The sequence below is a fragment of the Colletotrichum acutatum genome, assembly GCF_030867785.1.
Source record: "Colletotrichum acutatum strain CBS 112980 chromosome Unknown BDZ83scaffold_16, whole genome shotgun sequence".
In the NCBI taxonomy this organism is placed as follows: domain Eukaryota; kingdom Fungi; phylum Ascomycota; class Sordariomycetes; order Glomerellales; family Glomerellaceae; genus Colletotrichum; species Colletotrichum acutatum.
Window position 1 is genome coordinate 47,489 of NW_026849010.1, and position 15,077 is coordinate 62,565.

Below are 15,077 nucleotides of genomic sequence, written 5' to 3' on the forward strand. Positions count from 1 at the left end.
CGATGATCGTCGCGCAACACTGGCCAAGACCACAGCAGCATGGCGTTCTTGTTGAGGTGGGAATAACAGACCAGAATTAAGACATACCAAGAGAGATGCTCGGTGTTGGCGATGCTTCCGGCCTTGGTTGCGAGTATCAGAAGTCTCTTGGTTTCTTTTACTTTTTCAGGCCTGGCTTGTAGTTAGTAGTCTTGGGCCTAGTCTTGGGACTCTTGGCTTGGGTCAGAGTCAGAATCAGGCCTCAGGCGACTTCTGGAGTCTGGAGATCACCGGGGCGGCTCCAGTATTCCAGAATTACAGTAGAGGCCAAGCATTTTGGCGAGGGGAATCAGGGGATGAACGGATGTGCTGCAATCCTGTTTGGGAAATCATGGAGAAAGGAGGCGGGAGAGCAGAGCAGTGATCGGCGAGCGAGGAAAATCAGACACAGGAGAGAAGAGCTTGGTCAATGATGCCGGTGCATTGCTTTCCCCACGAGAATTGAAGAGGAGACGGACGGTTCGCATCACTTTGACTGAAGGGGGGCCCCTCCTTCCCAATTTCTCCTCAACGGCCCATCTTTTCCATTGGATTCCCGGGTTGTCTTCCAGCCCTCCAGGTTCCCAGTAATTATTCGCCCCAAGTTCCCAACATGGCAGCAGCAGTCTGTGAGTCCCGTCGTGACTGCCTTGTCATGCGATGTGGTCAACACAGACTTGACCCGAGCAGAAGGAAGGCCCCATTGGACTCCCGTCTTGGCAAGACCCATTGGAATCACGTGGCTGTTCTCCTCGCACTTGCTCTTTGTCTTTCCTCTTCCGTCAGTTATTTCCTTCCATCATTGTGCTACCTCTCTACCCAAGTGAGGTACCTAGGTAAGGCAGGTAAGATACTTCGTAGACGTGCCTTCCTTGTGCATCAACAGAGGCTAAAGCACAGTCCAAATCACGTGGGAGGTGACGAATCCCCATTTCAGATGTGGTTGGGTCTTCCCTTCCACTGCGGCTCTTCTACACGTGGGACACCGCATGGCTGGTACCATAAGGTTCCTTGCTGTCCCAAACTTGGGATTTCAAATGACTCTATCCTCTGCGCACGCCTGTTTTGCTTCGAATCGTACAGTTCTGTATTTAGCAAAGATGAACACAACCGACTTCAGACGACGTGATGGTGGTGGTCAGATGTCGTTATCGCTCCCGGATGAGTCAATTACCTACAGCCGTATTACACCCAGGCTGTCCAAAGGCCCCAATAGCACAGCAGGCAGCTTTTCGACCTTCTACACGCCTTGCCTTACATGACACCCGCCACATACATCAATCATCTCAAGTCTGGAGAAAGTCATCTCATCAACATGAACCTCTAACTTGGACGGTTCCACGGTCAGACTGGACACGTCCATCGGTCCCCGACTCCAGGTTTTCTGTCTTTTTCTGTCAGTGCTGATGCATCCATTCATTCATCTCAGACGCTCACACCTGACCTCCAGGCTACGGAGTACCTGGTCAGACCAATACGCCGTATTGTGTCGATGCACGGGGCCCGAGTCGTCCGATGCAACTTCCTTGACTAGCACCAAAATCCTGCCTGACTGCTCGGCGCTGTTGCTTCGAGCCGATCGGTCTTCGTCCCTTTCGTACATCGGACATTCAATCCTTCATCGTGGTTGACGTGGAACTGTCATCTGGTCCATCAGTCAAAGATGAGACTCGTTCCGCTTTGGGCAATTCACGGGGTGGCTGTGTCTAGCTGCCGCTATGCCGCACCCCGAGACAGGCACACCTTGATTTGATTGGCAACACCACCTCAACACCACCAGACTTGGCCCCTCTGCCTAAGGCTCTTACGGTCTTACCTCAAATCTGGGAATTTACGGAGGATTGCGGCGTGTGATGCGGTGACTGCAGGCTTGTCGCTTCCATTCTGTTCTGTCCTTTTCCCAGTCAATCTCGTACCATTTCCATTCATTTCCTTTTGTCTTGACGTGCAATAAGTTTGGGCGTACTGCAACTCTGTTTTGGAATTGTTCTCTTCAGTTTGGCACCTCGTTTTGAGGCTATTGCTAGTAAACGAAGTCACAAAGCGTTACATTCGGCTCATGTTTTGTTTGAAATCCCTCTTTGATTAAAATTGCCTCACTCCCTTGGTCTTGAAACACCATCAGCGACACGAGAGTCCCCGGTGCCCGCTCGCACCATGTGGGTCCCGCAGCCGGCTTGTTCTTCCGGCCTTGACAACTCTCTCGGTCCGTGGGCCGGAGAATTGTGCCGGGGCGGATTCGACTTTACACTTTTCTTCGAGGAGGTCATACTAGCAGTTCCCCTGCAATCTCTCCTCCTGCTGTTGCTTCCCACCTGTGCCTTACGCCTGGCAAGGTCCGATGTCAAAGTCGTGCCCAGCACCCTGCGCTGGTTCAAAGCTGTTAGTCCTGGCAAATTGCCTCCTACCACAATGGCTGATCTCTGAAAGTCTGCATCCATTTCTCTGGCTGCTCTAAACTTCGCTCTTCTGATCCTCTGGATCACTGCACCATCAACGACTATCACTCATACGCGTGCAACCATTCCCACCGCCATCCTCAGTCTAATTGCCTCGATAGGATTGGGTTTGCTATCATGGCTCGCCCATCAACGGTCTGTAAGGCCATCATTCGTCCTGTCAATTTACTTGTTTCTGTCAATTCTGTTTGACACTGCTCGTGCCCGAACTTTGTGGATGCTGGGCCCCCATCAGACCATACCCGCCATCTTCACCTGTACTCTAGCTGTCAGAGCTGTCATGATCCTTCTAGAATCAACAGAGAAGCGCAGGATCCTAGTTCCAGAACACAGAGGATACTCCAAGGAGGTCACCAGCGGCACTTTCAACAGATCAGTCTTCTTCTGGTTGACGTCACTCTTCATCAACGGATACAGAAACATCCTTCACCTAGATGACCTCTATCCACTGGACCCGAAGCTAGCCTCAGAGCCGCTCTACAGAAAACTCGCCGACGCGTGGGACCAAGGTAATCTATTTTCGGCCCCCAAACTAAAACACGAGACGTTCCGCGGACTAATATATCTGATTTCTGCACAAAAAAAGTCCCCGACAAGACGGTTCCCGGCGCTTTGTTCAGCACCTGGCTCCGCGCCTTTGCCGGCCCTCTTTCCGCGGCCATCGTCCCGAAACTCTTCCAGATCGCCTTCAACTACGCCCAGCCGTTTCTGATTGACGAGGCAATTCGTCTTGCCAGTCAGCCGCAACAGCAGCCCTACAATAATCACGGTTTTGGTTTGATAGGGGCGTACGTGATCGTTTACAGCGGTATTGCTGTGGGTTCTACGTTCCGTCATCTTCGCTCTCGGTCAAGAGAGCGTTCTAGAACTGTTCAAAGAGCGGGACGCTGAGATATTGTGGTGTAGGTCTCGACAGGTCAGTATGACTGGCGCAATCAACGTGCGGCCTCCATGACGAGGGGGAGTACGACAGCACTGATCTATCGGAAAGCGTTGAGGCTGAATTTGACGTCGCCCAACGTCAGCCCCTCGGGAGCTCTGACATTGGTCGGAACCGATAGCGAAACCATCAGCCAAGGCATCACTCAGCTTCACGAGGTTTGGAGTGGACTTCTCGAGATTGGTATCGGGATTTACCTGATTTACAGGCAGCTTGGTGCTGCCTGTGCCATGCCCGTTGCCCTCGTTTTCGGTAGGATGCCATATCAGCTTCGTCGGCTGAGAGAACCTCAGAAACTGATGCATAGCGGCAGTTGTCCTACTTGCCACAGCTTTCCTCGCCGTTCCCACAGGCAAAGCATCCGCGGAATGGATCAAAGCCTCACAAGATCGCGTCTCTACGACCTCCAAGACGCTGGGAAACATCAAATGGCTCAAGATCTCTGGCCTCAATGATGTTGCCTTTTCAGTGATTCAAAAGCTTCGAACCGTAGAGCTCGAGGTTTCCAAGAGATTCAGAGTACTGCTGGGGATCTCCATGATGTTTCGTAAGCTTTTTTCCTGCGTTGCCTCTTCGTGACATGTACGCTGAGACTGTTCCTTTCAAGTGATCTGCACGCCGATCTGGTCTCCAATCCTCACCTTCAGCACATTCGTTGCAACGGCGGCTCGAACCGGCGATACTTTGACGATCCAAAAGGCGTTCACTGCGTACTCTGTTTTGATCCTTGTGAATCAGCCATTGGTTGGCATCGTCATGGGACTTCCGCTCCTGGCTTCTGCCATGGCTTCTTTCCAGAGAATCCAAGACTTTTTGAATGGCAAGGAAAGAGTCGATGCCAGACTCGCTAGCGAGGGTGTCAAAATCGCTGGGGCTGGGAAATCCGTGACAGAGTCCCCAAAAGCTGCTGGTCTAGGCCCAGACGTCGAGCTATCTGACATGCGAGAAAGTGAGCTACTAGTCGCTGATCTAGCCCCAAACATCATCGCCTCTGTTAAGGGGACATTCTCTTGGTCAGACGACTCCAAGCCAGTCATCGATATCGACAACTGGAACATCCGGGGGCGAGCTTTCACCTTGGTACTGGGCCCCGTAGGATGCGGCAAGTCGACGCTTCTGAAGTGTCTCCTCGGCGAATTGTCGTCTTTCGAGGGCACCATTTTGACCAACTTCTCCGGCGTTACGTATTGCGGCCAAACCGCGTGGATACCGAATGATAACGTACGGAACATCATCACCGGTCAAGCCGCGTTCGATTCGACCTGGTACCACACAGTCATCAAGGCGTGTGCTTTGGAGCAAGATATCTCTAGCTGGCCGAATGGAAACAGCACTGTGGCGGGTACGAAGGGTATTTCCATGAGTGGTGGTCAGAAACATCGTCTGGTCTGTCATTGAGATTGTTTCAGAGTTGGGGAGCAAAAGCTAACATCATGGTAGGCCATTGCCCGCGCTTTGTACGCAAGACAAGAGCTGGTGGTGTTTGACGACGTTTTCAGCGGTCTAGACGCTAGCACCGAAGACATTGTGTTCAACAACCTCTTCGGAAGCAGTGGCCTACTGCGCCATACGGATACGACTGTCATTCTAGCATCATCCGATTGTACGTTCTCCTTTACTCCTTACGTCGTTCCCTCCTTGTATGACTTAGCACTTAACGATCTTGCGACAGCTCGCCGAGTCCCGTTAGCCGACGACGTCGTGCTTCTCAACGATGGGGGTCGGATCATAGACAACGAGATGGCCATGAAAGTTGGCCAATCAACCGAATACCCAAATGAACATGCCGGCATAAGCGCCAGCGACAGCGCCGCACCGCTGCCGATGATTACATCGAACGATAAACCACCAGGTACGGTCCTCGGCCTACTCGAAGACCAAGCAGATTCCGCCCGTCAACTCGGCGACTGGGGAATGTATAGCTTCTATGCCAGGGCAGCTGGGTGGTTCAGCCTGTCGACGTTTGCTGGCGCCATGATTGTCTTTGCCTTTTGCGATTCATTTCCTGGTAATTTCTCCCAAGAGGCTGTTCACGTAGAAACAGCCAAAGACTAACAAAGTTATTGGCCAGATATCTGGCTCAAGTGGTGGGCGGAGTCCAACGAGAAGAAGCCGAACCAAGACCTGGGCAAGTGGCTTGGTGTCTACGCGGCTCTTGGGGTCGGGTCCGTGGCTTCGGTGCTCTTCGGAATGTGGTGAGCACATACTCCATCGCAATGCTCTGCAGAGACGTTAATAACGAAATATTCTAGGCAGCTTTTTATTGTCATCATCAACAAGTCAGGAGTCTACTTTCACGGTGTTCTACTGGATACCACGTCTCGGTAAGGCACTCAACCGACTTGATCATTGGTCTTGATACCAACAGAAATAGTGCGCCCATATCATTTCACAGTTCAGTGGACAGCGGCATCACAGTCAACAGATTCAGCCAAGACCTCCAACTCATCGACATGGAGCTGCCAGCCGCAGCACTTGGCCTGGCCGTAGGTAGGCAATACTCTCCCCAATCCCAACGAAACCGAAGCCCAACTAACCTGCCAATCCTCCAGGCGTCGCATTCGGCGCGGCCCGCTTCATAGTAATGTCCGTCTCCTCACGCTACATGGCCGCCATCCTCCCCTTCCTCATCCCAGCCTTCTACGCAATCCAGCACTTCTACCTCCGCACCTCGCGACAAATGCGCCTCCTCGACATCGAACACAAGGCACCCCTATACTCCCAACTCATCGAGACTCTCGAAGGTCTGGCCACCATCAGGGCCTTCCGCCGGGAAGATGGCTTTGAAAAGGTCAACTTCCACCGGCTCGACGACTCGCAGCGACCAAAGTATCTCCTCGCGTGTCTACAAAGCTGGTTGACGTTTTCGGTTGACATGGTGATCGCTGTCATCGCCGTCGTACTTATCGTCTTGGTTACGACGCTGCGCGAACAGATTGGGCCTGGGTTCATTGGTGTTGCGTTGACGAATGTGTTGGCGTTTAGCGGGTGTGTCAAGGCGATCATCACTTCGTGGGTCATGTTGGAGGTCTCGCTTGGTGCGGTGGCGAGGGTAAGGAACTTTTCTTTGACGACGAGATCCGAAGACGACTCTCGTGTGCAGCTTGCAGAACCGGAGGGAGAGTGGCCGAGTCAAGGAGCCGTTGAGCTCCGTAAAGTGACGGCGTCCTATGCGTAAGTTTGGACAGTAACAGACCCTCGTACTTGGGAGTGTGAAGCTGACGTTGTAACAGATCATCTGGTGCCGTACTAAAAGATGTCGACATCTCAATCAAACCGGGTCAAAAGGTTGCAATTTGTGGCCGGACAGGCAGGCAGGTGATTCCCTTCCCCCATCTTTACCAGTCGAAGACATCTAACACTCCATCCAGCGGCAAAAGCTCCCTGATCCTTTGCCTCCTCCGCATGATGCAAGTTGACTCCGGCACAATCACCATTGACGACGTTGACATCGCCACGCTACCCCACGAATACGTCCGCTCCAAGATCGTCGCGGTCCCACAAGAGTTCTATATCTTCGACGGCACCGTGCGGTTGAATCTCGACCCAGGCCAGACTGCGTCGGACGAGATAATCATGGCGGTGCTGAAGAGGGTGCAGCTCTGGGATAAAGTCGAGGAGCGTGGCGGTCTGGATGCCGTTATTGATGACAAGTTCTTTTCGCAGGGTGAGGCGCAGTTGTTGGTTTTTGCTCGGGCTATGTTGAGGAAGGGGAGAGTGTTGATTTTGGATGAGATTACGAGCAGGTGAGTTTCTATTTCCTCTTCGCAAGTGCGTGTTCAAGATGGAACCTACTCTACCGACCGGGAGTGAACGAGGGAGACTAACATTCTGTGCGAATAGCTTGGACGACGAGTCTAGCAGAATCATCGACGAGGTGCTGCGCTCGTGGTTCAGAGATTGGACCATCATCGCTATCGCACATAAGCTTGAGTCGATGATGGACTTTGACCGAGTTGCGGTTGTCGATTCAGGAGTAGTTGTCCAGTATGGGGAGCCCCGCGAGCTTCTGGGAAGCGAGTCTTCGTTCAAGGCGTTGTATGAGCGGTCATCGGGTGTGGCACACTAGGGCTGGTACGAGGGAACTGAGGAATTGTAAGATGAGCGTATATCCCAACTCGACATTTGTATTTGTAACGCATCAAGATACCCCTCTTTTCATTGAAATTCGATACACAGAAATATCTTCCCAGAACTAGCTAGCAATCATGGAGTGCTAGTATGTATAATTGTTGCTAAAGTGGTGCGCTGGAGCTACTGCTGATCATAGTCACGATGCCAATGGCTTCTGATACATCATATGAGCAAAGGCAGTCACGTAAATGGAAAATGGAGAGCCGGCCATGCTTCTGTCATTTACCTCACTTATCACATTTCCGGGAAACAAAACCGCTTCACCTCGTATTTATAAGACTGACCGCGCGAGTGAACATCGAGCCATGGAAAGAAGCAGGCTGTAGGATCATGCCGCCATCCTCTTCTGGCTGCATCAATAGTAGGGTCAGCAAGAATCGGCATTTGCCCTGCTGTCACCTCATTGGCGGCAAGCGACTGTATATTTCCCCTTGGGCTTTTGGGTTTACGTTGAAGTTGGTTGTCATTACCCAATAGAACTTTCTGTGCCATCTCATTTCAGGCGCAGCACTCTTTCCAAACTAAAGATGCACTTTTGCTAGGGCTCATGACCAGGCGCAGGCTACCCAGGCTGAAAATGCAAAATCGCCTTGCCTCGCTGCCGCCCTGTTTGAAGCAGCCTGCAGTACTCTTGATGATTCTGGTTAGGCGCTCACTCCCATCACTTTCATTTTCACTTTCATCATCGCTCTCATACCCATATTCACCCTCATCTTCGTCCTCGTCTCCCTCATCTTCACTCTTATCTTCCCCCCCGACTTTCCATCCTCAATTCCACCCTTGTTTTCACCCTTAGATCCACCTACAACTTACACCATACCTGTTGCCGTCTGGGCCCAGTGATCTCCGAGAACTTACTTACCACAGCCTAGATGGAGCTTCAATCATGGGATGCCTTTCAAGAGACATTGCCTCCTACCAAGCACATGAAAGAGATCCATAGAAAGAAGCTAGCCCTTCGACATCCAGGAACATGTAGCTGGATTTTTGACAGCAAGGTGTACCGTCAATGGGAGAATGAGAGCAATAAAACGCTCTTCTGCATTGGTCCGCCTGGTGTGGGCAAGTCGGTTCTAGCTGCCGCGGTGATTGACGAGTTCAAGAATTCAGATAGTCTAGTACTCTTCCTATTTTGCGAGAACCATTCCCAGCAAATGGATTTCCTCGCGGGATGTCTGATCCAACAACTACTCGAGCGTATCGATTACGGCACAGATGTGGAATTGTTGTCGAAGCTCTCAGGGCCGAGGAAAGACGACAACGTCGGGAACAACAATGGTCAAACGGCTCTTGAGTCGCTGCTGTGTCATCGTAGCACCAAAAGTGACACCGAAAGGGCAAGAATCTCACTTGTTTTGGATGGACTCGATAGACTTGACAACGGAGTGTCTCGCAGCCTTCTATCCTTCTTCAGTCGCCTTCGTGCGAAGATCGACATCAAGATCTTCGCCACTTCAACGTTTGATGTGTCTCTGGCAACCGAAGACAATTCAGTTACGGCCCTACCGATGCCGGTTTCGGACACAGCGGACCTGAAGGAGTATGTTACTTCCCACGTGAAGCCACCAGCGTCGTACTCGACCCCAGAGCACATTGAGTTCTACGAAACTATCCTGAAAGCAACTGAAGGGATGTAAGTCACAGTTCACAAGTCCTGAAAATTACTGCGTCGCTAAGTCATCCCAGCTTCCATGTCGCGAGTCGCATCGTCGAAGAACTTTCACCGATGCACACGAAGTTCGAGTTCCAACAATTCTTGAGACATTGGACTCAAGAACGCCGGCATCTAGACCACGTCTTCGGCGAACTGATTGAAGCGCGTTCAGATCATATTCAGTCTAGTCTCGCTTCCCGCGTCATTGACTGGCTGACTTTCTCCCATCGAGCACTCACAATGCTAGAGCTTCAGCATGCTCTAGTGGCGGACGTCTCAGAGTACCTGCGTGTGCCCCCGACGCCAGAGAAGATCACATCCGCATTGCATGGGATCGTCACGATCAAGGGAGAGCAGGGAGAACAGTCAATCTTCTTTTTCCATAGCGCTGTCAAGGACTACTTTTGGCACGAGAGAAGTGACAGGGCTCCTAAGATTCATGACAACATCGTCAGCTATTGTCTGAGGCAGCTATCGAGGATATCTTCCGATGATGGATTCTGCAAGTCGGACGAGGACTTTGAAGAGAGATTAAGCCACAATCCTTTCTTCCTCTACGCTGCTTGCCACTGGGGTTTCCATACTCAGGCATGTTCGGAACCTGTTGCAGCCGCCATGAGGTTTCTAGACAACCGCGTCAATGTTGTGATGTCAAGCCAGGCCATTCTCATCGACCAGTCCTCGTCAAAGGCACCGGGATACACGCAACACGTCCCTCAGAACGTCACGGGACTGCACCTAGCAGCTTATTTCGGAATACGAACTGCTGCTGAAGAGCTCCTCAGCGAAGGAACTGCACCACTGAGCTCTGTCGACACACAAGGCCGGACGCCACTATGGTGGGCCGCCCATTACAGACAGGACAAGGTAGTCAGGCTGTTTTGTCGGAGTGACACAGCCACACTGTCGCTGCTTGTCGTGGCTAAAGAGGGAGATCTAATCAAAATCTTGCTCGATGGCAAGTACAATGTGAATATCGCCGATGCCTCTCTGGACACCCCGCTGCACCACGCCGTACGCCGGAGCTATGAAAACATAGTAAAGAATCTCTTATCCGCCGCTGCCAACGTCAACGTGCAGAACATGGGAGGCGAAACGCCGCTCGCTATAGCACTCAATAATCGCAACAGCAACATAATCAATCTTCTCATTGGAAAAGGAGGGTATACCGATTTCGTGAATACGGCCAAGTTCCGCAAGGCGCACGGGTGGCAGGACGACCAGACTCTAGAGATCTTTCGAGATGACAAGACCACCGTTCTACGGCTGAAGCCAGAAGACAGACGCTCGTTCGAGGACTGGGGACCGACGGAGAGATTCTCATTGCAAGTGTCTCCCTTTACTGTCGCCACTGACTGTGACGCTTACCATTTCCACAGGCAACAACAGATTCTCGGCGACGTCCCGTTTTCACCTCGGCTTCGTCGTTTGACAGACAATCTTCAGATTGATGAACTGAACCTCGAGATCATCTCACAAGAAGACAACAAGAGTCACATCACCTACTACATTGAGGCATTCATGTGGAACTCTCCCAATAATGACGAAGCTCTGCCTTGCAAGCAATTAGTGTTGTGCTGGGATGTCTTTCGTGATGAGCAAACCCATCAATGGCACACAAAAGCTCACTTCACCACCATGCCACACATTTGGCTTCCGGATAATGGCGCGGTATTCTTGAGACATTTTCTCGTCCATGTCAAACATACCTGGCTTGCTTACTGCGATGCGAATCTTGTGGATCTCCATGTGCGTACCTCCTTTGCCCCAGCATAATTGACTTCCGAGAGGTTCACTGACGCATTGCAACACCTCAGCTTCGTAAGAGAATCATCGAATCCAAGGGATCTGACCCGGCGCTTCTGGACCATCTGCTTGAGAATGGACAAAGGTGGCTAAGTCATCGTCATAACCTCTCCAAGGTCGCTTCCAGCATTCGGAATTTTGCGAGGAAGTACTGCCTACAGCACAACGAGACCGGCGATCTCGAGGAACTCACAGAGGCGATAGATCAGCTGGCTGCTGCGGTTGGAAAGAAGCTCGGTGAGCTGGACGAGAACTCGAGAGATCTTATCCAGCTGGTAAGTGCAAAGAGTGTTGCCACGGTGTTGAACGTGTCACTTACCGCGTTACAGGAGTGCAATCTTGTCTCTATCAAGGAAGCGCGGCAGTCGGTTCATTCGTCGACAAGCATGAAGCGACTGAGCTGGATTACGGTAGCACCACCCCCTCACGTATGACTCAAAGAGATTCGCTGACATGTTGGCTAGTTCATCTTCCTACCACTCACATTCATAGGAGTAAGACTCAAAAGCTGAACGCCGTTCATCAGGCACTGACGGTAGACTCTTAGACCTTATTTGGGATGAACATAGACATTTTAGACGGCAAACCAAAGCCTGCTTGGTGGACTTACATCCCTTTTGCCATAGTTACCTCGCTTCTAACCTCTCTTGTATGGCTTATCTTCAAATTTACCGAGGTCAGTAGCTTGAGATCTCCAGGGTGTGAGGAAGCTGACCATAAGAAACTATAGCTCGAGACAACGATTGAAACCAAAGCGAGGGCATGGCTATCTCAAATCAAAGACGCTGCCACCAGGCGAGAGCAGCAAGATGTGAAGAGCAAATCCCAGTTCTCATCTAGGAGCGCCAATAATTCTTCACATGTAGAGTTGTCGATCTTGGAGAATGGCCAGGGAGTGACGAACGGGGTTGTATGAGCAGACAATAGCGAGCTCAATTTGGCCTAATCCTGAGTCGTACAATCCATTATTTTGAGAAGCCGATTTAGTCCTCGGGACACTTGATGACAGCTGCGGCACACGATCGCTGGCAATGGCTGCTGTCCCCTACCATCGCAGCCTGATTCGAGTCAAGACTTGCATTAATTGCAGCTTTCCGATCCGTTGCTACACACTTTCTTTCCTGCCTCGCAGCCAGTCAAATCCATGCATTGCTCTTTTGTGATAATCAGTCGTACATTTGATGTGATGCAACAAGCCAATGGAATGGGAGCAAAGAGGGGAAGTCCGTCGAACTTCGCTCTTCCCAACTATTCCCGATCGCCGCGCCTAGCCAGCCTTCTCTCTCCTCGTGACATCTCTCATCCCGCTCCTTCGAAGACCCTTCTCCATCTTTCTATTCAAACGTCGGAGCGTCTTTTGCGCGCTTCCTATGAACTCATGGACTTATTCGAGAACATTTTCGACAACTTCGGCTCTATTGACATGTCGAGCAATCACTGCAACCAGTACCTGAGCCGATATCTGCCAGGCACATGCCAGTGGTTCTTTGACCATGATTCATGTCGCGGGTGGGAAACCGAAAAAGGGAGAACGCTCTACTTGATCGGACCTCTTGGGGCAGGGAAGTCAGTAATAGCATCCGTCGCGACCGAGAGGTTCACGAAGAAGGGCTGGATCATTGCTTCACTATTTTGCGAAATAGAAGATACTGATGCACCGGAAGTTCTCACCGCTCAAAGCCAGCCCCCGGAAACTTGACTTGCTTGACTAACACGAACGAGAAACGCCCCTCTGTTCGGGTATTCCGCATGAAATGATTGGTCAATCGCATTTTGGTTCTTATTTGCTGCGCGGACCTTGTCAAGATGCGCCCGAGGTCCTTGTATGCCCCCGGCCGGTGTCCGGCTGGCAATTCTGCGTTCCTCTCCCCGACCTTTCGGCATCGTGACCCGGCAGTCGTCGCGGAGCACGGAGCACCCGAACGCTTGGCACACAATCGATTTCTTCAGTATATCCATAATTTGACATGCGATGCTGAGTATCACGATCCCCATCTGAATCATACGAGGCCACAGTAACCCCAATCCACTTCTTTTCAGAGCCTCAAACGTGAACCAGCAGATGAGGCTATCTTATCATTCGATGTCCCGTGAAATCACAACTCCGGAGCTGACTGCCCAAAGGTGGGGGAAGAACACTCTGCCGGGAGCAATCGTTCCTTCCGCCCAATTACCGCCACATCTCCCGAGCAGCCCCTCCAAATTGCGGCGACCCCACACTCGAACTGTCAAAAAGCGGGCCCGTCTCTCCACGCACCGGGTGCTGCTGCTGCATGCCCCTCGTCGTGTTGTCCGGGGTTCGGAGACGAGGGGCAGGAGCTGTAAGGTACACCAAACTTGCCTGCTCTTTTTCTTAAATCTTTCGTCACCTCGATTTCTTCCCATCTTTCCCACACCTACCCCTCCCTTTTCACATGATTCTGTCTTGACGTTTCTCGTAAAGAGTACTCCCCTTACCCAGTCATCGTGACGTTTTTTGCCAATCAGCTCGACATCCCTGGAGCTGCCTCTTAACCTCGGCGGAACTCACCCGACTTGCCATACTTTCCTCGCTCCTACATTCTCCGAACATCGCGAACCTTTCTTCCTCGTGAAGGCTTCATCCTCCTTCCGCCTCTCCAGTCCATGCTCTCGCGGTCCTCCCGTCTCCTCTCAGCCTTCCAAGCCAAGAGCTCACCTACTAGGCTCTTCTCGACAACCGCAAAGATGCCCGTCCACCATCTCATGATCGGGACCTGGACCCCGCCAGGCGCCATCTTCACCGTCGCTTTTGACGACGAGAAGCTCACCCTCGAGCTCGTAAAGCGCACCGAGATTCCTGAGGACCAGCCGATATCATGGATGACCTTCAGCGTAAGTTAGATCAGCTTACCCTTAGATCAGCTTGAGTTCGGATGAGCTTCAGTCTGGACTTGCTTCGCCGAGAAACCTGGCTTACACAAGATACGCACAGCATGACAAGAAGAACCTCTATGGAGCCGCCATGAAGAAGTGGGCAAGCTTCGCAGTCAAGAGCCCCTCAGAAATCGTCCACGAGGCCTCTCATGACATGACCCACGACCGTAAGTTCATTCACCTTCAAGCAAACAGGCCAATGTCATCTCAACTAACACTATCCCTCTTCAGCCAACGCCGCCCTCTCCACAACAAACACCCGCGCAATCTTCCTCCTCGCGGCCCAAAAACCCCCCTACGCAGTCTACTGCAACCCCTTCTACAAGCACGCCTCCCACGGCAACATCTTCTCCGTCTCCTCCTCGGGCGCCCTCGAGACAAACGTCCAAAACTACCCCTACGACCCCAACACGGGCATCCACGGTATGGTCTTCGACCCCACAGAAACCTACCTCTACTCCGCCGACCTCACCGCCAACAAGCTCTGGGTCCACAAGAAGACCGCCCCCGACAGCCCCGAACTCGAGCTCGTCGGCTCCGTCGACGCCCCGGACCCGGGCGACCACCCCCGCTGGGTCGCCATCCACCCGACCGGCCGCTACCTCTACGCCCTCATGGAGGCAGGCAACCGCCTCTGCGAATACGTCGTCGACCCGGCCACCCGCCTCCCCGTCTACACCCACCGCTCCTTCCCGCTCATCCCCCCGGGCATCCCCGGCGCCACCACAAAGATGTACCGCTCCGACGTCTGCACCCTCTCCCACAGCGGCAAGTACCTCTTTGCCACGGCCCGCTCAAACAGCTTCGACGTGACGGGCTACATCGCCGCCTTCAAGCTCGACGACAGCGGTCACATTGAGAGGCAGATCTGCCTGAACCCCACGCCCACGAGCGGTGGACACAGCAACGCTGTCAGCCCGTGCGACTGGAGCGACGAGTGGATCGCCATCACGGACGATCAGGAGGGCTGGATCGAGATTTACCGGTGGCAGGACGAGTTCCTGGGCCGTGTTGCGCGGTTGCGAATCCCCGAGCCCGGATTCGGAATGAATGCTATTTGGTACGACTGAGATGGCAAAGCAGTTGGGAGGAGTTGAGATAGCGGGTATAATAGGAGACACAAATACAAACAGAGAAATATAGAAAGCATACAATCAACACACACATCGAC

The 15,077-nt window shown here is 52.3% G+C and overlaps 3 protein-coding genes across 3 annotated transcripts; all 3 read left to right on the plus strand.

The window, feature by feature from the left end:
- Positions 1 to 2,175: 2,175 nt before the first annotated feature.
- BDZ83DRAFT_570193 (ABC transporter) lies at positions 2,176 to 7,486 on the plus strand (the record flags this gene model as incomplete). The annotated part of the gene is made up of 14 exons (XM_060504277.1): positions 2,176 to 2,400; positions 2,449 to 2,986; positions 3,064 to 3,293; positions 3,384 to 3,669; positions 3,731 to 3,964; positions 4,025 to 4,803; positions 4,858 to 5,020; positions 5,090 to 5,425; positions 5,489 to 5,612; positions 5,670 to 5,741; positions 5,792 to 5,907; positions 5,970 to 6,591; positions 6,651 to 7,163; positions 7,261 to 7,486. 14 exons carry the CDS (start codon positions 2,176 to 2,178, stop codon positions 7,484 to 7,486), a joined length of 4,464 nt encoding a protein of 1,487 aa, XP_060368601.1.
- Positions 7,487 to 8,186: 700 nt separating this feature from the next.
- Positions 8,187 to 12,147, plus strand: BDZ83DRAFT_608441 (uncharacterized protein). The gene is made up of 7 exons (XM_060507481.1): positions 8,187 to 9,184; positions 9,238 to 10,954; positions 11,023 to 11,286; positions 11,341 to 11,421; positions 11,476 to 11,505; positions 11,559 to 11,687; positions 11,742 to 12,147. Exons 1-7 carry the CDS (start codon positions 8,424 to 8,426, stop codon positions 11,925 to 11,927), a joined length of 3,168 nt encoding a protein of 1,055 aa, XP_060368602.1. The 5' UTR covers positions 8,187 to 8,423; the 3' UTR covers positions 11,928 to 12,147.
- Positions 12,148 to 13,220: 1,073 nt separating this feature from the next.
- BDZ83DRAFT_664275 (carboxy-cis,cis-muconate cyclase) lies at positions 13,221 to 15,067 on the plus strand. Its single transcript, XM_060511078.1, has 3 exons — positions 13,221 to 13,864; positions 13,965 to 14,073; positions 14,138 to 15,067. The coding sequence occupies exons 1-3, from the start codon at positions 13,637 to 13,639 to the stop codon at positions 14,974 to 14,976; spliced, it is 1,176 nt and encodes a 391-aa protein (XP_060368603.1). The 5' UTR covers positions 13,221 to 13,636; the 3' UTR covers positions 14,977 to 15,067.
- Positions 15,068 to 15,077: the final 10 nt, after the last annotated feature.

Coding starts and splice junctions, on each gene's coding strand:
- BDZ83DRAFT_608441 (XM_060507481.1), top strand. CDS start 8,424: ATGGAGCTTCAATCATGGGATGCCTTTCAAGAGACATTGCCTCCTACC. Junction 11,506..11,558: donor TACCACTCACATTCATAGGA/GTAAGACTCAAA, acceptor GTAGACTCTTAG/ACCTTATTTGGGATGAACAT. Junction 11,688..11,741: donor TTATCTTCAAATTTACCGAG/GTCAGTAGCTTG, acceptor AAGAAACTATAG/CTCGAGACAACGATTGAAAC.
- BDZ83DRAFT_664275 (XM_060511078.1), top strand. CDS start 13,637: ATGCTCTCGCGGTCCTCCCGTCTCCTCTCAGCCTTCCAAGCCAAGAGC. Junction 13,865..13,964: donor TATCATGGATGACCTTCAGC/GTAAGTTAGATC, acceptor AGATACGCACAG/CATGACAAGAAGAACCTCTA. Junction 14,074..14,137: donor TCATGACATGACCCACGACC/GTAAGTTCATTC, acceptor ATCCCTCTTCAG/CCAACGCCGCCCTCTCCACA.